Raw genomic sequence first — 17,723 nt, 5'->3', positions numbered from 1 at the left:
TAGTTTCAACAGACCAGACATGCACGAGATTCAACCCCTCTGAGTCTTGCACGATCCTTTCAGAGTAGTGTGCGTGTGACGATCTTCGACAAACGCTGGGAAGGCTACATCAGCGAGGGATAAGCTACGCACATACTTTAAGAGATAGCGAGTTTGAGGTGAAGATTGCGATGCATCACAGGCTGCAACAAGCGCGAAAGATCGCGTTTATTGAAATTGTCGATTACGGTATGGAAAATTAAAAACAGCTTCCAGACCACAATACCGACGAAGACTATGTAGAGAAAATTTAATGTCGTTGGAAAGTCCTCGGCATGATAGATAGATCTTTTGGCGAGGAACTAGCAGCAGAACAACAACTTGAATCGCTGCATTACCGCTAACGCGAATGGGTGCGGATGAATAGGCTAACCTAACGCATGATACATCGCGCGCTGCGCGCCATTACGTGAGCGCTAACACTGATAATGCTGGCGCAAACGTCGCAGCTTGAAGTTTGTTTGGATTTGACTACTTCATAAGAGTAACACAATTTCTATGACGATAAATTCTTCCTTATGCACTTTTTCAAGCGGCTCGAATGAAGACAGTATGGAAACCTACCTTTGAAGCAGATCTCGTAAGGGCATTTTGAATCGTATTTGCGCATCCTGATTCCTCAGTGAGCTGTAAATCACCATGTTCATTCACCTATTGTTGCTCGAACACTAGTTTTATTTAATTACTTCGACTCAACGGGTGCGCAGCACTCTTACAAGTGTAATGGCGATGTGGTATTGAGTGTTTTGTATCCAAGTGGTCGCGGTGTGTTGCATCCCAACCCCGCAAACCCGGGAATGAGAGGTAGGTACATAGTCCACATCGTACTCGTGTGCATGGATGACGTTCGTTATTTTGATGTTCCAGCCTTTCATCAAAGATCACTTAGTGCTTTTCTCTGAGAGTACTGAGCCGCACTGCAGATTAGTATTCTGATGAATCTAAGGCTGTACGTTGGTCGTGTATTACAGATTCTCTCAAGACTCTCTAGCCTGGCTCTGGTCAATGCTGAAGCTCTCATCGTTTGCTGCTGCTGACCCCATTAGATCAGTTTGTCTTTTCAGTAATGGAACTGGCATGAAATGATTCCATTCGCATCTTCTCGCTGTGCTTTTCAAAAAGGCAGCTCACGATTTCCCTGACATCGATTCAGATCCTTAGTCACTTGGAAGATGTTACATGAATTCCACTGCTGCGCCAGCGCCGCCGTCGGTATTCTTCGGGACCGAGTGCAAACTCAGCAGACAACAACTGCGGCGCTTCATCGCGCCAGCTGTCCCGCCGCCAAGCGCATTCTGGGAAGCTGCGAATTGAATGAGCACTGGTGCGTCCATAATGTGATTCGCCATACGATTCGCACCTGTTCGGCTTCGCGCAGCAAATGCAAGCTGCATTGTATTCAGTTGGGGCGTCTGATGGGGTAATTCCTTCCTGTTACCCGATGCCAGTACAGCGTCCGCGCTCCGCTCTACGATCGGCAGATCTGGTCATAAGGCAAACACGCCCTACCTTCTGCCCTTCTGCATTCCCTGGTCGATATTGGTCTTCAACCCGTAGCTTATGCCCTGCGTCCCTGAGTGAGGCGACATAATGTCACGAGAAAGCATTGGCCAGTCCATTTCCAGCTTTCGGTCTATGTGAGTTCCTCCATAAGCTCAAGCTCTCTACGAGAATTTCATCACAATCGACTTGGCATGCTGACATGCTCATTCAGAGAAATCGAAGAATGCTGTAACCTCGCCATCACAAGTGCGTAAGATCTCGACAATCGTGCATATTCTGGGGGTTCATATGGTCTTCTTCTGATCATAGTACTTGTCTTCTATGACTACCTACTCACGTTCCCCCAAGAAGTGCGATATGTATGGAGGAGCAGGTTGTCCACTGCCACCGTCATATTTTACCTGAACCGATACATAATTGTCGCAATGACAATCATGACCGTCATGGGGTTCTCTCCCGGGTTGACATTCGCTGTAAGTGACATTTGAAATTTGCTGGTCAGATGATTCACGTGGAAGCATCGCAGGGGTACTTCATCTACGTTCAATCGTGATGGTTCAGACTGATAAGGTGCCTCGATGACAGCTGCAAGGCCCGCCAAATCGTCATTTCCATTCTGGAAGTTTTGTGGTTTGCCGTATGGGCAGGTCAGGCCCATTTGGTGTTTTATGTATATGAATTCAACTCGAATTTCATTCCACTTAGCATTCTCCTCGATTCGCGTGTATGCAATCAGCGGAGAGAATGTATGCCTTTCACTGCTGGCCCTGATTTTTGGCCTAGTACCGTGCGGAACCAGTCTCGTAAGGATACCTATCGTATTCATTGGTGTATCGATTTACGTACAGTTTTTGCTCCAGTATGTGGGTGCCCGAACGAGTTATTCAGTACTGCCAAGTGCACACGGTGCGACGTGCATGGGTATGCCGGAACTGGCCACCGACACCGGAAATATGTCCGTCCTCCTGCATACTTTTATTTAGTTGCTAACTCACATTCTCGCGCGTAGATGTATGAGTTATTTCATGCTGAATCTCAGTATTTTCATTTACAGATTGCTGATATTACTCATCCATAGTGATTGTCGTGGCACGGGTATGTCTCATAATCTCCGATCTCATCGTTGTCACTACAACATGGTATTACACCCGCAACGTTCGTTACACCACAACTCGCTTTCACTCAACGCGGCCTCTGGTGACCACTCTCCTCAGAAATGGTAAGCTCAAGATCCCATAGATTATTGTGATACAGTGCTAACCCCTTGCAGGAGCTCTATATTTCTTGTACGTACATCCTAGCGAAACAGGTGCTGATCCACTGAACGACGGCATCCTCTACTACGATCAGACTATTGTTGTCGATGAACGTTACCCTAATATCACTCTTCGTCACCAATGTGCGCATGTCTTCCTGCGCCATTCCCCACATCGTGCTTGACGCGTACCCCAGATTTTCTCTTGCACCGTGAATTTTGTTGTCAGGTATGCCTCATACCTTTCGCCAAATGCTGGCGCGACTTGCATTAACAGCGCCGCCATCCATTTCCCAGTGTCACAGCGCTCCTTGTCTCGCGATATATTCTCAATCTACGGCATGTCCATGCCCGAGCAACGCAGAAGCACAGCCTCAGGCCTACACACCTCTCCGCATCGCATGCTATGCCCCTATCCGCTTCGAACCGCTCTATGCTACCGATCCACGGGTATGGGGAACATTGGTCTGTCAACCGCCTCGAGCTATGCACAATCGAGACGGTGCCTGCCGTCGACGATGCTGTCAATGACTGGGAGCGCACTCGGACAACACCTCCCTCGCCGGCGTCAGAGTCGACGTACATAGGTTCGGTGGCGGACGATGATGGGGATGATGTCAGTGAGGTTTCAGAGGATGAGGAATTACAGCTGCCTTGGGCTGATGCTCGTGCTGCTCGATCTCCGTTCCGACTGGCCGTGGGACGTACTACCTCCCGCTGGCCGATCATGCGCAGCTTGCTATCCCCAAGGTCAGTATTAGCGTGCTAGTTATCGCTGTTTGCGTGCTAAACGTGTAAGGATAGGTAACGAACGAAAGGGAGGGTATTATCAATGCTACGTTCATTTTCCACTGTACACATGCAAGGCATACACTCGTTCGTTTCTAGTCTCACGTATAAGTAAGTTGACAACTTATGGGATGTAATGGCACAAATTTGAAGCTGCACAACAAAGTCCATTGTCGTAGTTTGGGTCTAAGACACGCCGATGTCCCTCATAGCTGGGAAACTCTGCCAGCAACGCTCTCAATCTTATTGTACATTCACAATTCTCCTCCAAGCTAATACATACGACTTGTTTATAGTCCGTAGCTACCTCGTGCTACACTGACGCAGGATCAGGCACTGACCTCGAGGCTCTTCACGTACTCCAGCCTGTAGGGGTTACTCTCTGTCTCAACACCGCGATTGTATGCGATCCACTTGGGCTCGTCCTAACAGACAAATAGGGGAATGAATGACAGGGTTAGAGATTGATGTTGGGACCAAACCATACCTTGAAGAGGCGGAGCGTGCGGGACTTGTTACCCATATCGAGACCGAAACGGTGGTAGATACCGGCAGGGAGGACAATCATGTCCCCAGCACTCAGGTGGAGGCGGACCCAAGAGTCGGTAGTGTGCTCTGCGAGTCAACGATCAGAGTTTGTCCTGAGTGGAGGGAATGCGTTCGGACAAACCTCGGACATCGAAGTAGCCACCGCCCTCGATGATGTAGCGGATCTCCTCGTCCTCGTGCATGTGCCTGTACGACGTCAGACACAGTCGGCGAGGGAAGTAGCGCACTCACTCGTGGTAGAACTTCTTCAGGTTCGCCTCGTAGGCGTCACCCATACCCTCCTTCGTAACGAGGCAGATATCGCGGTTACGGTAGCTGCGCTCATTGGCAATGACATTAACCTGTTCCTCCCACTGGCCCTCAGCGTCAGAGGGGATGTGCCAACGCAGGATGCCCAGCTTGTCGAGGGTCTCGTCAGAAACGGCGTTGCCAGAGTCGTGAGGGAGGCGCTGGTCGCCGGGGAGATCGTCCATGAAGTATGCGCGCATGATGTTGCCGTTCACTGGTGTGGGAGTGGGGTTTACGATATGTCGGCGAGCGAGAGACGAGGGGCTTTATGTACGCCGCTGTGGCTAGTAGCCCAGGTCATGAGGACCGACCACCGGAGGCAGATATGCTCCTTTGCGTGTGCCATCGGCCGCCGTCTCGCTGCTCCCATCCGTCATCTTCGCTGCGAGTTTATATGTAGCGGCCAGACTTAAGGGGCTAGCTGAGGAGAAGATTGGAGCCAGCTGTTGGCTTTCGCCCATCGCGCTGAAGCGGACGCGGCTCTCCTCGTTTTCCGTTTGCCACAGCAGGCCACAGCGCTCCCTGCATAAATACAACTTCCTCGCGGAGAAATCTTACGACACATACATTGTCTTTGTCACTAAACACAAGCAGCCGATCCCATGGCGAGAGGCTTCTGGGACGTTTTTAGTTCGCAGGAAGATAGCAGAGACTTCATAAGTGTATCTGCTCAAGCTCTGACGGGCCGTGCGAAGTCACGACTTGGACAGACTCGTGAATGATTCCGCTCATCATGTGAATCTAGAGGGGCGCGGTGTCGACCTGTGTCGACTGTCTTGAGTAGTGTCTCTAAGTAGGAAACTCAGTTACACCTTCTTGTCTGGACGGCTGGACCCTGAATATTGAACGCGCATATGACTGTTCGTTGTCTAGCGTTTCTAGTGTTTGCTCGTCTGCTGCTTACACCCAACTCATCGCTGGGGGTTGTGAATACCATTTGGTCTTGTGACTCACTTCCCGGGCACCAACATTCAACGAATTCCGGCGAACGGTTCTCCGTCGACGAACACATCGTGACCTCTCTACGTTCTGAACAAGCGGCGTGAAGATTACCGGTAGCCGAAGGGCCGGAGGTTCAAAGTTGACTGGGCCATCGACGTTTCTGCCATCTCGGCATTTGTTTCTTTAACCAATGAAGACACTGGTCTGTCAGGGGGCTGTGCCGGGGAAATGTAGTTGCGAGGTGCGTTGATTATACACAGCGACTTTTTGCAATGTTCTCATCTAATGGTAACGAGAATCTCGAGAGTCCAGAGTGTTTAGAAAGGCTGTTTTCGTCTTTGCGGTGATTTCTTTCCGCTGAGATGATCGTGAACTGGCACATCTGTGTCTTCGCAATAGAGAACAACCGCACAGTTAAAGTTCGGCATGAATTTCACCTCGACCGCAGGACCCTCTTAGTGACCTAGGAACGAAGAGTGAAGGTGGTCAATGCGTAAGTATTGAACTGTGCATCTGTGTGCCTGGCCTCAGTAGTACATCCGGATGAGTTCGCTAATAGTGCACTTTGATCAGCAGCTGAAGCTTGGTTTGCACCCACACCACGCAGGAGCTTGCCCAAATCTGATTGGTGGAGACTGATAATCATGGTGCTCCTTATCTCAACGGACAAAGTTCTATCTGCCAATGTGCCATGTTCTAGCCAAATCTCCTAGCGGTCTCAAGGGGCCCTACCTTTGCGCCCGGAATCACATCACAGGGGAATTTGCACAGCGCATATGTCCATTCATTCTCAAATTAAAGGCGTCCAGTGGAAGCTATGGATAAGAGAAATAGAGTTGAAGGGACTGTATTATAACCTGAACGAGGACATCTAGAGGCGCCGACATTACGCTTTGCCAGACGGAGGTGGGAGCTCGCAATAATTGCATCAAGGGACAGTCGCTGATATACTGCAATCGTAGACCCGCTCGTTGGCCTAAGAGTGATACCAGAGTGTTGTGTTCTTTGCAAATTAATGCCCCTCAGACCTGTTTGTTCCCCATATTTCTATGATTATCCGGAGTGAATCGTCGTCGGCACGGTCATCGGTGCTTGTACATCGAGTCCCAAAGCAGAGAGCTTGCCTTGGTATGTAATTTGCTGGAGTCTGATATCGAATATGATATGCCTCTTAATATTCCAGACAGCGCCCTCTCTTATGACTTCGTGCTGGGCGTTCTGTCTCTGCAGTGACAGTTCGGAGCCGAACTTTGTCTGCGTGGCAGAATCAGATCACTGGAGGATCAAGGGGCTACGTGAAACATGCTGGCTGTACAGTGTCACCACCGTCCGTAATCACCAACCGACGTGCCTGCATTACTTAGTTGACCAAGGTGAAGCAGGGTGAAGCAGGCGCTGTGAGTACGGCGCCATGGCGCGGTGACGACTCTGACGAGGCGACGGCGCGGCCCGATAAATGCAACCGTACACAGTGGTGCCTTGCAGCCGTCTTGCACGTTTGGAGTCGGCGACTAACCGCGTTTACATATTGCATCCCGCCTTCCGAGCGATCTTGGCTCGTTTCAAATATTCACCCAGTGCGCCTTGCTCCGGTAGCGTTACTGTCATCTACGTCTACCTGAGCCTCCTTGCAGTCGAAGGGCAGTACTCCAGCATGCGGCAGATCACTGCATAGCTTCGGATCGATAGCACTGGTCTGGTGCAGAGCGGGATCAACTTCAAGTTAGTGCCCTAGTCAGTGGAGCCAATCGGAGCATAGGAGCTTGTTTGGTCTTATGGCCGATCATAGATCACAGGGATCAAACGCTATGGTTGTGTCCGGCCATGGACTGTAGCAGGCCATCGCTCCTGCGGGACTAGCCGCCTATAGTCTCGTCAACATATGTTTCTGGCCCCGCTTTTCCTGCACTCTAGGTCACTCTTCCCCTACTGAAGCCGACATCTTGTTGCGGAGAACGCATCTGCGGTCATGCGATGTATTCAACAACTGCATTTGGTATCTCTGTGACCGCGCGAAGGCACCAAGTGCTACAACTCTCCGTTCCGCCGGTGTGAGCGAGGCAATGCTCCAGGTTTTGATGGCAGCCACTGACGCTTGCGATACCGCTAGCCAACAATAGCATACAGCGCCTCGCCTGCATCAGCCTGCATCGCTGGAGATCCGGTCATATAGTGGGGTCGTCGTGGCTTGTGAAGCCTTTCCACCCTCTCGCTTGGCACGGACGATTCGACGTCGTAGAAAAGCTGGAGCCATGTCCAACACCAGCGTTGCACAGGTGCTTTCCTTTCTGCAGCCTTTGTGAGTGCCACGGATGGTCATACGTTGATCGTAACACTCAGCACTTGCGTTATCAGGAAAGTCGAGGATTGCTGCATCCTTTCCATCACGAGTATGTACCCTTTTTTAGACCGTCGGGCTGAACTGAACTGCGTTTGTGGTTAACCATAGTCCTTGTTTTTTATGACCACTTACTTACTTTTGGACAAGAAGTACGATATGTCTGGAAGAGCAAGTTATCGTCCGCCACGATTATTTTCTATCTTAATCGTTATCTCATTCTTGCGATCGCTCTTGTTGATCTTATTGGATTCTATCCTTACAATAATGTTGTAGTAAGTAATTGTTATTATCCATTGTTCTACCGATGAGCTGACATTCAAATGTGGACAGAGGTACTGCTTCCCGCGCTTGTGCCCAAGCAAATGCTCATCTACTCCTTCACGACAGCTGCGAGGTCGTTGAATATTTATATACCATTCTTGAAGTCCTTTGGTATGCTGTTTGGGCATGTCAGGTTGTTCTCTTACGTTCTCAATCCAAATACTGATTAACGATGTTGTTCCAACAGCTTTCTCAGCCGTTCGTGTCTTTGCCATAAGCGGCCGTAGTTGGCCCCTAGCCTTACTAGCTCTAGCACCAGGTTTGGTCCCGTGTGGCACCTATATTGTACGTCATCCCACTCGCAAATTGTTTTGACATAAGTTAACGTATGTGTAGTATTCTGCCGTGAAGACTATATACAAACCTACACATGGCATGTTCGAAGACAGCGGTTGCATGGCCATTTCCACCATGTCAGATTCTATTAATGACAAGTACGCGTGTCGTTTTATGTTTTTTTTGTGCGTATTGTGAACCCACTCTCTTTTCAGACGTATGTAATACATGCACATATATGGTGGTCTTGCCTCAGCTTTGATATGTATAGTGGTGATCATCACTCGTGTGTGCCTGATTGCGTCCGATACCATCGTTATATTCTCAACATGGTACTTTACATGGAAAGTCCATCGGACGACAACGCAGCTGCATACGACCAGATCCGTCGTAACACTCCTCCTGCGAGACGGTGTGTATAGAGTCTTCTTACTATCTAAGTGGTTTACTCATTTTTCTAAACCCAGGAACTCTATACTTCCTGTATGTCATCTTCAGGCCCCACAATGGACTGCTGACAATGGTTTATTTACACTTTTCAGGCTGTTGCTTTCCATGAACGTGTTGCAAATAACCTTCTTCCTAACACAGGTGCGCTAATATAAACCCCCTAAGTCGAGATCGTTCTTCCTAATGCATGTCAACCTATTACTCATAGTTGTTCGATTGTACCTCAGAATACATAATCCGGTTGGTCTCGCATACTCTGCACTGAGCAGTGCGATACAGGCATACTAATATTTTTTCCCGTGTCCGCAGCATCACGGCACTGCTCGTCTCGCGATATATTCTCAACCTCCGACATGTACATTCACGCCACGGGGGAACACCCTCGCGCACGGCGTCTGGTGAAGGCACCGGGTATGAATCCGCGATCGTCTCCATGCCTAGTTCTGCACCAGGACACGCGTCAATCCTTTACGGGCGACAGCGGTCAGTGTACTCGAAACACCATTCATATCGAGGGGACACCGCACTGCGGGACATGAAGTGGCGGCACATGCACTCCACGCAGTCGCGGACGTCCGGGTACACATATACCCCCGGTGGATGGAACGATGTGCCGAAAGCGCCGTGGAAATATGACGAGATCGACTGGGAATTGGACGGTGACTACGACGAGTGGTGGTCTGAGTTGTCAGGGAACGAGGCAGCGACAGCGGTAGAGATGGACACAATGCGCGCGCCGTATCGTCCCGCCGTCGGGCTTCAAGTCGCGGTTGAAATCGAAGTTCAGAGGGACGTCGATTCGATCGTTGAGGAGCGGCCGCATGGGCTGGAGGAAGTAAAGCTGTCTAGGACTGTGGACGTTGGGTACGGCGAGCCATGACATAGGACGTGGGCGCTATGTCTGGCGACAATTGTCGGATGGCGACGCACTTGTATTTGTACTGCTGTGGATCTGCTCATTGTACTCTATGCATGCTGGACTCTCGTTCGAGCTACTATTATCATCCTAACACTCATTTAATATTTCTAATTGAATCGTTTGGACTCAGTGCGGTAATGCTAGTTGGTGTTGTAAGGTCATGAATGATGGAGCGACTATGGCAGCAAGGGAAATCCCGGGCTCAGAACTTCATACCATGAAGGCTTACATGTGATATGCCTGCCCCGTACCACCTTCCTTCCTTCATTGTGTAGCTTGCATGTCACTCGAGGTAGTCAGCGCAGCCAATAAGCGTTCAGCCAAGATGGCATGAACGGCTGAAGCTAGATGCAGTTCGTCCTGCCAAATCTCACCCTCTCCATTCACGTCGTCATCAGTGAACTCGTACTCGAGAGGGTTGTCAAGTACGTCCGTGAGCACTTTGTGCGAAGAGAAAACCAGCACGGTCGCTAGCGCACTCCCAGAGGCAAATTCGTCCGCTTGATCACGCAAGACGGCGTTCCACGTGTCGACGCACTCTTGCATGTCGTCGCAGCAGGCAGTGTCAATGGCTGTATGCAGATGAATTTTATGGGAGAACAGGAACGTGGCCATGGTACATACCACCGGGCGAGCGATCAATCGGCGGAATGTCGATGAATAGGAAGTTGCGCGCGCCAGCTTTGACGTAAAGTTTGTGGACCGCATCGAACATGCTCTCTACAATGGGCTGAAGTTCGTCGGATGAGGATCTTCCGCAGTCATTGATCCCGAGATAGAACACTTTGACAGTCAAGTAAGTCTGGAAAGCACATCCATCACGAAAATATTTGCACCATATAATGTCCCAGCCGCATCTAGTGCATTGTCGGAAGAACCGGGTCTTAGACGAGGAAAATTCACGAAGTAACGCGATATTTGGTCCGACAAATCCTCCTCGACAGTTGCGCCGCGAACTGCAAAATTGCGCACGGTGACACTGGAAGGAAGCTGCATCATTTGGCGCACTAGATGATGCGCCTGTATAATTCAGCCATGAGTTCGGTCATAGCATAATAAGCCGTGAGATTCGCCAGCAATTACCCATGTTTCATCCTCGCCTTTGTCTTCAGGGTCAGTACACATACTGTAGGAATCTCCACTGGAACAGCAAATAAATACCTTCCACAATACCATTGATACTGTTATAACGGCTCACAAAACTACGATATTAGTCCATGAATACTGTCCGTGCCAAAACGATCCGCCGTGCACGAAGGGAAGATAAGCTGCAAGCATTCTATATTTACCGCAAAATTTGGCTTGAAAGCTAGGCATACCAGTGCTAGATGGAAACGAATTGGATATAGGTTTTAACGTCTTCGCAACCTTGGTTTTCGCCATTGTGGCGTCTTCAGGGTTATCGCTAGAACATTGACAAGACAGCGACGAGGAATCACTGCGCTTTCGTTTGCCAGATGGATCCATTCCGATGTCAAGACTTCAAAGGTGTTGTTCCGTGTGACACTTCAAATAAGTACAGACGAGAACATTGCTGACAAATGATCATACGGATGAGGCTGAATCTCAGAGGACAAAATCATCAGCCACAGCTGGCGGCTAGTCTCCCCTAGGCAGCCCTTAGAGAACAACCTTGGGAGTGTAATGCGGACGGTCGTTCTATGGGCCAGGGGAGTCAAACTTGAACTGCGCGAATTCACCGCAATGCTCCGGGTGGACTTCATATCTACTGTATCGCAATCAGCTGGAGGACATTCGCTCTGACTGCTCGCCTGCAGGGCTACTACAGAAAGGTACGCAGGACGTAAACTTTCTACATCGAGATCTATCACAAAAACAGCAATATCCAGGCAGAGTCCTCGGTCGGCAGTATATACCTAGCAATTTACATACGGAAACAAATTCGGACAGAGAAACATAAGCATGGTCTGTGTAAAGTTGGATGGTGGCGACCTTTGTCAAATTCATTCTTGGAGATTGCTCTCCAAAATTGTGCGGGCCTCGTTATAAGCATAGTCATCCAACAACCCTTCATCGTCGAGAGTGTCTAGGGCTTCCATTACCCATTGCTGACAATCCCAAGTCGGGATCTCGTTGCACATGCGCTGTTCGACTGGCCTTGTCATCGAGTTCCGAGACGAGCACGCGCTCCTTGAAACGCAGCGACGATTGTGGGTCTACACCTTCCCGGACATCAAGGGCGAGGGATCCACTACTGCCAGCCGCTTGGTATATGGTGTCATTCACCTGGCCGTCGGCGCGCTCCCGGAGGCGAAGAGCCCAGTGAGCCATAGAGTGCCCAGATGGGTAGGAAATCGCAGCATAAAGGGTGGCGGAGGACATCTGCAACAGGCTCTCTTTATCAGCCGAGACAAAGAGGACATGCTTGATGTCGCTACTCACAGCTGATTCAAGTCTGTATCAAGAGCGGAGTCGATGGAGGAAATGAGAAATGGTGCTGAATACACTTGATTCTTTGTTTGTTTTGTTCTGGGAGGCCTTTATCTTCTACGGCAGCGCTAATCTGCTACTACACGGATGGTAAATGTGCTGCGCCAGTCTTTTTTGGTTGTGCTGGGAGCTTGAATGCGCAGAGCTTAGATATCTTTGCGAATGTGTTGTTGTGGGTGTCCTATCGATAATGACGGAATCCGTAGCATGGGGCGAAAAGGGTAAACATGTGGATCGGAGTTCTCATCCTCTCGTTCTAGCAGGGGTGTCGCTATATAAAACAGTATCATCTAAAAATGTTTCTCAGTATACTCGGGGGACAAACGAAGCCGCTATGCTGATGAACATGAACAGTCTGTGAGTGGCGTTCTTCATATCGCAGCGGCGTATTTTTGCGGGATTAATGAAAATATGACGAGTGCATACTCACGCATAGATTCCGAGTCTCGGAGTTTCTCTGGTTAGCCATATAGAGACATATGAGTATGTGGTCATGACGGCAGGTGTGTCGTTTTCTCCCAGGGAGGCTCGAAAGGGTCGTGATGACTCTGCGTAGACAGACAGAATGATAATCGTACCGATCGAGTATCGACAAATCTACGAAGGTCAGCTCGCGTTCCAGAAGAACCTCGTCTTTTCCCTGGACATGCTGCCCACGACGCGCATGCGTACAAAACCAAAATGTTCGCATCGTGATTTTCCGCAGTTTCGAATTCACCGTGACACCCACCTATATGTAGGACGCCCTTTTATTATGATATAATGATCTGTCTGTGCCGCCTGCGCAACGATCCTGTCATTCTGAATATTCGCATATTATTAAGAGACATCCGTAATCTATCAAAGACATACCCACTAGCAGCGTTCAGTAAGAGGCTATCGTAGCTTGAAGCTGGCGGCTATGCCAGTAGTCACGGTTCGTGATGCCCTCCAAGGGGTCCCAGATGACTGCACACATCTGGTGCTGTGCGCAGATAATGCTGGAGCATTATCTGAAATACTAAACTGCGAAATGGGACCAAGTCAATTGGTTTCAATATTAGCGGCTCAAACAGTGAAAGAATTCCTCCATAAGAGTGAACGACATCACATCACACTCCTATGGGTGCCATCTCACAAAGATGTAGCTCCCAATGAATTCGTCGATGAATTGGCGAAGGAAGCACTCGACGAGGAGCAACCTGAATTCACATCGCACGCGAGAGCAGTTGCTGATTGCTTGGCCAGAGGCAAAAAGAAATGGGCAAAAGTGTACACTTCACATAGATACAGAGGTTGGTGTATGTGGATATTGAAAAACCACAATCCCCTCAGCCATATGAACAATCGGTCATACCCATTGAAATCACTTGGCAAAGACAACCAAGAGATGGCTAGAGCCTGCAGGGTACTCACAAACCATTTCCCCAATGGTGAGTACCGGAGTGAGTATCACATCCCAGGACCACACAACTGCCCCTGCTCCGGTTCGCCGGATTCCAGGGAGCACACTCTATTTGGATGCCCAATGTGGATTAGACACAAACAGGGCCGAATACTGAACTACGCGCCAGACGATCTCCATCAAGCCCAAGTGCGAAGACAAAGAGGATGGACAGAGGATGATGTACTCATCTTCCTACGCCTTAATCTGATGGTGGCCACCTTCGAGTGGGCGGAAATACTCGCTCAGGCAGCCACCGACAGAGAAGAGGGATGCGACTCGTCAATCGCTAATGCCCTTATCTACGCTCACACGAACTGGCGGACAAACGCCTTCCGTGAACACTGCAGGATTAATCACTACACTCCTGAAAAGACGATTCCGGGCACACCAGGATGGGAGTCCTTTGTCAAATTGTACGATGCAGATAAAACCGCCGAACAGCTTATACGGGCATGGAAGGACTCTCCTCCACGAGCACCAGCACATTCTTTCCTAGCGGATACCAACAATGTGGGTCAAATGCTTCTATGGCAGGACGACCAGGATTTCCAGGACTACGCCCCGGACGACTCAGACTTCGAACATGCATTAGCAGAGTTAGAACTGATCGAATCGAGGTGAATCGGAACCGGCCATAGTGATTCATGAGGCATGCCATGAGTAATTGAGTACTCGCTAAATTTATATTACGTGATCAGTTCCAATCAAGATGCGAGCGCCCCTCTAGACTCGCATGCCAGTAGAATGCACTCATCCGTTTTCGTCGAGGGCATCAGAACGGCTGGATGCGAGCCTAGCACACCTTGACTCTTTGCGTTCATTTTATTGCGCTCACAAACACCATTCTCCCCAATTCGATTTGTCCCCATTTTTCAAATGATGGCTGAAACTCGATACCAACGTCTGAACAACTCTACCGCACGTATGCTATCGAAAGCTCTCGAAGAGGACCCAGCAGGAGACCTCGAGCCACTGCTGCATAAATTATGCGCGACCTACCCGAAACTGCGCTGTGACATAGCAGAACGCCACAAAAAGAAGCGCATGAAACGTGAGCTTTCACCATTGTATCGCTTTGTGAGTTGATACATACAGTCATGCGGTTACAGTCGCTACACAGGAGGAGGAACAGAAACAAAAACAGAAACAGAAATGGAAGGCGTTTTATCTTGAGTCTCTCCCTTTTCCGCTTCCTCCGTGCGCAATCGTCTTTCCGCCGTCATCCTATGTACGGGAGTTATTGGGCGTTGCAGATAAAACATCGCCATCGTGTTTATCTGAAGCTGTCGTCCACCATGTGGCGCACGGAAGGACAATCTGGGAAGGATTGTCACGCTCGGTGGTGCAACTAGGAGACGTAGCGGTGAAAGTTGGATCAAATATTGAGCACGACGAACACGAACTTCTGCGATACTTGGAAGAGCACCTACCAGATTTACCAGCTCCTCGGGCCCTGGGCCTTCTCACTGTCGGACGCTTATCCTATTTTTTCATGTCTTATGTCCCGGGTAATACACTTGAACAGCGCTGGCCATCTCTTTCCTCCCAGCAGAAGATGGATATCCGCTCGTCTCTGAATAGCATATTGGCGAAGCTACGATCCGTCGAACTTTCACCTGGCGCGCCCTTTGGCTCGCTAGCCGGCCTGCGTCTGTGCAAGGACTTGCGGATGGATATCACCACCAGCTCTGTTCCAATATACAATGAAGCAGACTTCAATGACTTCCTCTTGTCTCGTACGTCATCCCGCGCAGCGCAAGGGTATAGACGCTGGCTTCGCTCTTTGACGAAAGACGACCATCGGATTGTTCTCACCCACGGCGACTTCCATCCCCGAAACATCATGGTCACTGACGACTCCAGCGGTAGAGCGACTGTCTCCGGTATTATTGATTGGGAAGCATGCGGTTTCTATCCTGAATATTGGGAGCTACTCAAGGCATTGAATACTCGAGCTGTAGTTGATACCAGCGATTGGTGGGATCACTTACCCAAGTGCATCCTGGGATATGAGCGGGAGATTGCGGTAGACCATCTGGTCGAACAAGGAAGGATATAGCGTGTTGTTTATTCTCTGCATTGTGATTTGTGCTCATTACAACAAATATTTCAGTCGAGTATATTCATGCCATTGGACGTAGGCCCGATCCAGCATCGTGATAATAAACAAGCATACCCGCCGGGTATGTTGATGAATACCTGAATGCGCACCGGCGTTCAGATTAGCATGTCGAAACCTTTTGGCACAGTTTGTGATTACGGCAGATTGTAAAATAATTTAGATTCATTCCCGATTCTATGAACAACTATTGATCAGCTACAACAATGTGCAGAAAGATGTGCCAGTGGAATATCTTTTCGCGGCGTCGACATGAGACTCAGCACTGCACACAAACGCAGGCACGTCGACATCCCTTATCTAATGCATCCTAGAAAGGCATGCAGCCCTGGGTCCTGGTGTGGAGCACAGAACTTTGACAAAAAGAGACACCACATCTTTCTGCCCATTGCTGTAAGTGATGTAGTGCGTTCATAATGCATTACAATTCAAAAAATATTCTTCCGACACAGGAGTGATAGTTGGCCGAGGCATGCGTTAGAATGTATTCAGGGCGTTCATCGCGAGAGTTCGAATTCAAGTTGGTCTTACACATATACTATGCGCCTAAGAATCAAATCAACTACTAGCAATTAACAAAATAAGAAAGTAGAGGGAAAATAAATATTGAGACCCGTAGGTCCACCACTCCGGGAAAGCGTGTCATCCTTGTGCAGGGGCCATGCTAATCTTCTCTGTATCGTTCCAATTTTTTCATATGTCACCCCATAGGGGACATCAGTGAGGGACTGATGCAGGAGGATGATCACATGTTCCTGAATTTCGTTGAGCCCGCGGGTTGCTCGCTTTTGCGCCCAACACGCCCATCAGTGGCATCATTGGACACGTTGAGAACGAGGAGTCTTTATCCAGCGATCTGCGTCCTGGAACTCTGGCAAGCTAGCTCAGCAATTCCATGTCCCATCCAACCTAGTCTCCAGGGGACAGTGAAAGGACTTTCGCGCTTGCGTACAATATCGCGGCCCCTACGCTCCCTGTATCAGCACAGCCCCACATGCGAGCACGATGCCACACGAAGGAAGGCTATAAATATGCCGAAGATATGTTTACATTGAGGTGCTACACCCTGTGCCGCTGCCGTAGTGTACATTCGCAATATGCTACGATCTCTTCATGCAACGCTGCCGGCCTTGCGCCTGGAACGAAGAACCTGTATATCAATAGGTGCGACAGGTGACTTGGATGTGCAGGAGAAACGTACAGTTGGTAACCGGCAGCAATGAACGGAATGGAGAATGGCACGCATACGAATGCGAAGTATTTCGCTGCGAAGGCTTTCTTGTTCTTGTAGGTGAACGGCAGGTGCTGCATCGCCAATACAAGCCTATAAAGCGAGGACTACCAAGCGAATAGGAGAGGATCGTACCTGATGGGTCCCATGCTCTGCATGCGCCAACCGGACCTGCCCAAGCGAGCGGCGTGGGGCACGAGCCAATGTTGTGAGACGCAGAGACGAGGACGACATCCTAGCGGCGGACATGACACGAAAGACAATAAGTGTGCAAGTCAGAGATCGTGGGGGTTGAAACGTTGAAGGCCAAGGGTGCGCAGCGGAGGAGACTCGGGAAATCCACTTGCTATGTACGGCGAAGCAGGTGACAACGGGTTGGCCAAGTATTTGCACCAAGACCCTATGTATATGTACCCCACGAAAGAATCAGCCCACGCACCAGATACGAAATATGCACACTGGGGCTCGGCTTCGAGAACACATCTACATCGGTCCAGCCGAGGCGCGGCTTGCATTGATGGGGCCATTCAAATGCTCTAGAAACCATGGGAGGCCGAGGGGGAAGAAGTCCGGGTAGGCATCATGTGGGGATGGCGACCCAGACACAGAAATCCAAGACGAGACCGCAGGAAATCAGATGTCCAGTCCACTCCAGAACACTCGGCAGGAGCGCGGCCCATTTGCAGGAGACAAACAGTCAACCTGCTACAAAAATCGTCAGATACATGTTCGACATTTGACCATCGGAGTCGCGTACAACTGCGACGGTTTCGAGCATAATATATCGTAAAAGGACGATGAAGGATGCTGTGATGTCCAGAGAC

At 49.7% G+C, this 17,723-nt stretch overlaps 6 protein-coding genes across 6 annotated transcripts; 3 read left to right on the top strand and 3 right to left on the bottom strand.

Annotated features, from left to right (window-relative positions):
* Positions 1-3,915: 3,915 nt before the first annotated feature.
* On the bottom strand, positions 3,916-4,623 carry FIBRA_00372 (uncharacterized protein; the record flags this gene model as incomplete). Its single annotated transcript, XM_012322270.1, has 4 exons — positions 3,916-4,011; positions 4,074-4,201; positions 4,257-4,321; positions 4,367-4,623. The coding sequence occupies 4 exons, from the start codon at positions 4,621-4,623 to the stop codon at positions 3,916-3,918; spliced, it is 546 nt and encodes a 181-aa protein (XP_012177660.1).
* A 2,994-nt stretch (positions 4,624-7,617) lies between these two features.
* Positions 7,618-9,633, top strand: FIBRA_00371 (uncharacterized protein; the record flags this gene model as incomplete). Its single annotated transcript, XM_012322269.1, has 11 exons — positions 7,618-7,664; positions 7,721-7,755; positions 7,815-7,982; positions 8,037-8,138; positions 8,215-8,312; positions 8,364-8,461; positions 8,575-8,715; positions 8,771-8,786; positions 8,846-8,894; positions 8,981-8,993; positions 9,063-9,633. The coding sequence occupies 11 exons, from the start codon at positions 7,618-7,620 to the stop codon at positions 9,631-9,633; spliced, it is 1,338 nt and encodes a 445-aa protein (XP_012177659.1).
* Positions 9,634-9,936: 303 nt separating this feature from the next.
* On the bottom strand, positions 9,937-12,015 carry FIBRA_00370 (uncharacterized protein; the record flags this gene model as incomplete). Its single annotated transcript, XM_012322268.1, has 7 exons — positions 9,937-10,244; positions 10,297-10,455; positions 10,509-10,692; positions 10,756-10,813; positions 10,871-10,940; positions 10,992-11,077; positions 11,747-12,015. The coding sequence occupies 7 exons, from the start codon at positions 12,013-12,015 to the stop codon at positions 9,937-9,939; spliced, it is 1,134 nt and encodes a 377-aa protein (XP_012177658.1).
* A 1,615-nt stretch (positions 12,016-13,630) lies between these two features.
* On the top strand, positions 13,631-14,170 carry FIBRA_00369 (uncharacterized protein; the record flags this gene model as incomplete). The annotated part of the gene is made up of 1 exon (XM_012322267.1): positions 13,631-14,170. One exon carries the CDS (start codon positions 13,631-13,633, stop codon positions 14,168-14,170), a length of 540 nt encoding a protein of 179 aa, XP_012177657.1.
* A 258-nt stretch (positions 14,171-14,428) lies between these two features.
* FIBRA_00368 (uncharacterized protein) lies at positions 14,429-15,608 on the top strand (the record flags this gene model as incomplete). The annotated part of the gene is made up of 2 exons (XM_012322266.1): positions 14,429-14,600; positions 14,659-15,608. 2 exons carry the CDS (start codon positions 14,429-14,431, stop codon positions 15,606-15,608), a joined length of 1,122 nt encoding a protein of 373 aa, XP_012177656.1.
* Positions 15,609-16,779: 1,171 nt separating this feature from the next.
* On the bottom strand, positions 16,780-17,148 carry FIBRA_00367 (uncharacterized protein; the record flags this gene model as incomplete). Its single annotated transcript, XM_012322265.1, has 3 exons — positions 16,780-16,804; positions 16,870-16,973; positions 17,035-17,148. 3 exons carry the CDS (start codon positions 17,146-17,148, stop codon positions 16,780-16,782), a joined length of 243 nt encoding a protein of 80 aa, XP_012177655.1.
* Between the last annotated feature and the right edge of the window lie 575 nt (positions 17,149-17,723).

The sequence above is a fragment of the Fibroporia radiculosa genome, assembly GCF_000313525.1.
Source record: "Fibroporia radiculosa TFFH 294 genomic supercontigs, scaffold120, whole genome shotgun sequence".
Lineage (NCBI taxonomy): Eukaryota > Fungi > Basidiomycota > Agaricomycetes > Polyporales > Fibroporiaceae > Fibroporia > Fibroporia radiculosa.
This window is presented reverse-complemented; position numbering and strand designations above follow the sequence as displayed.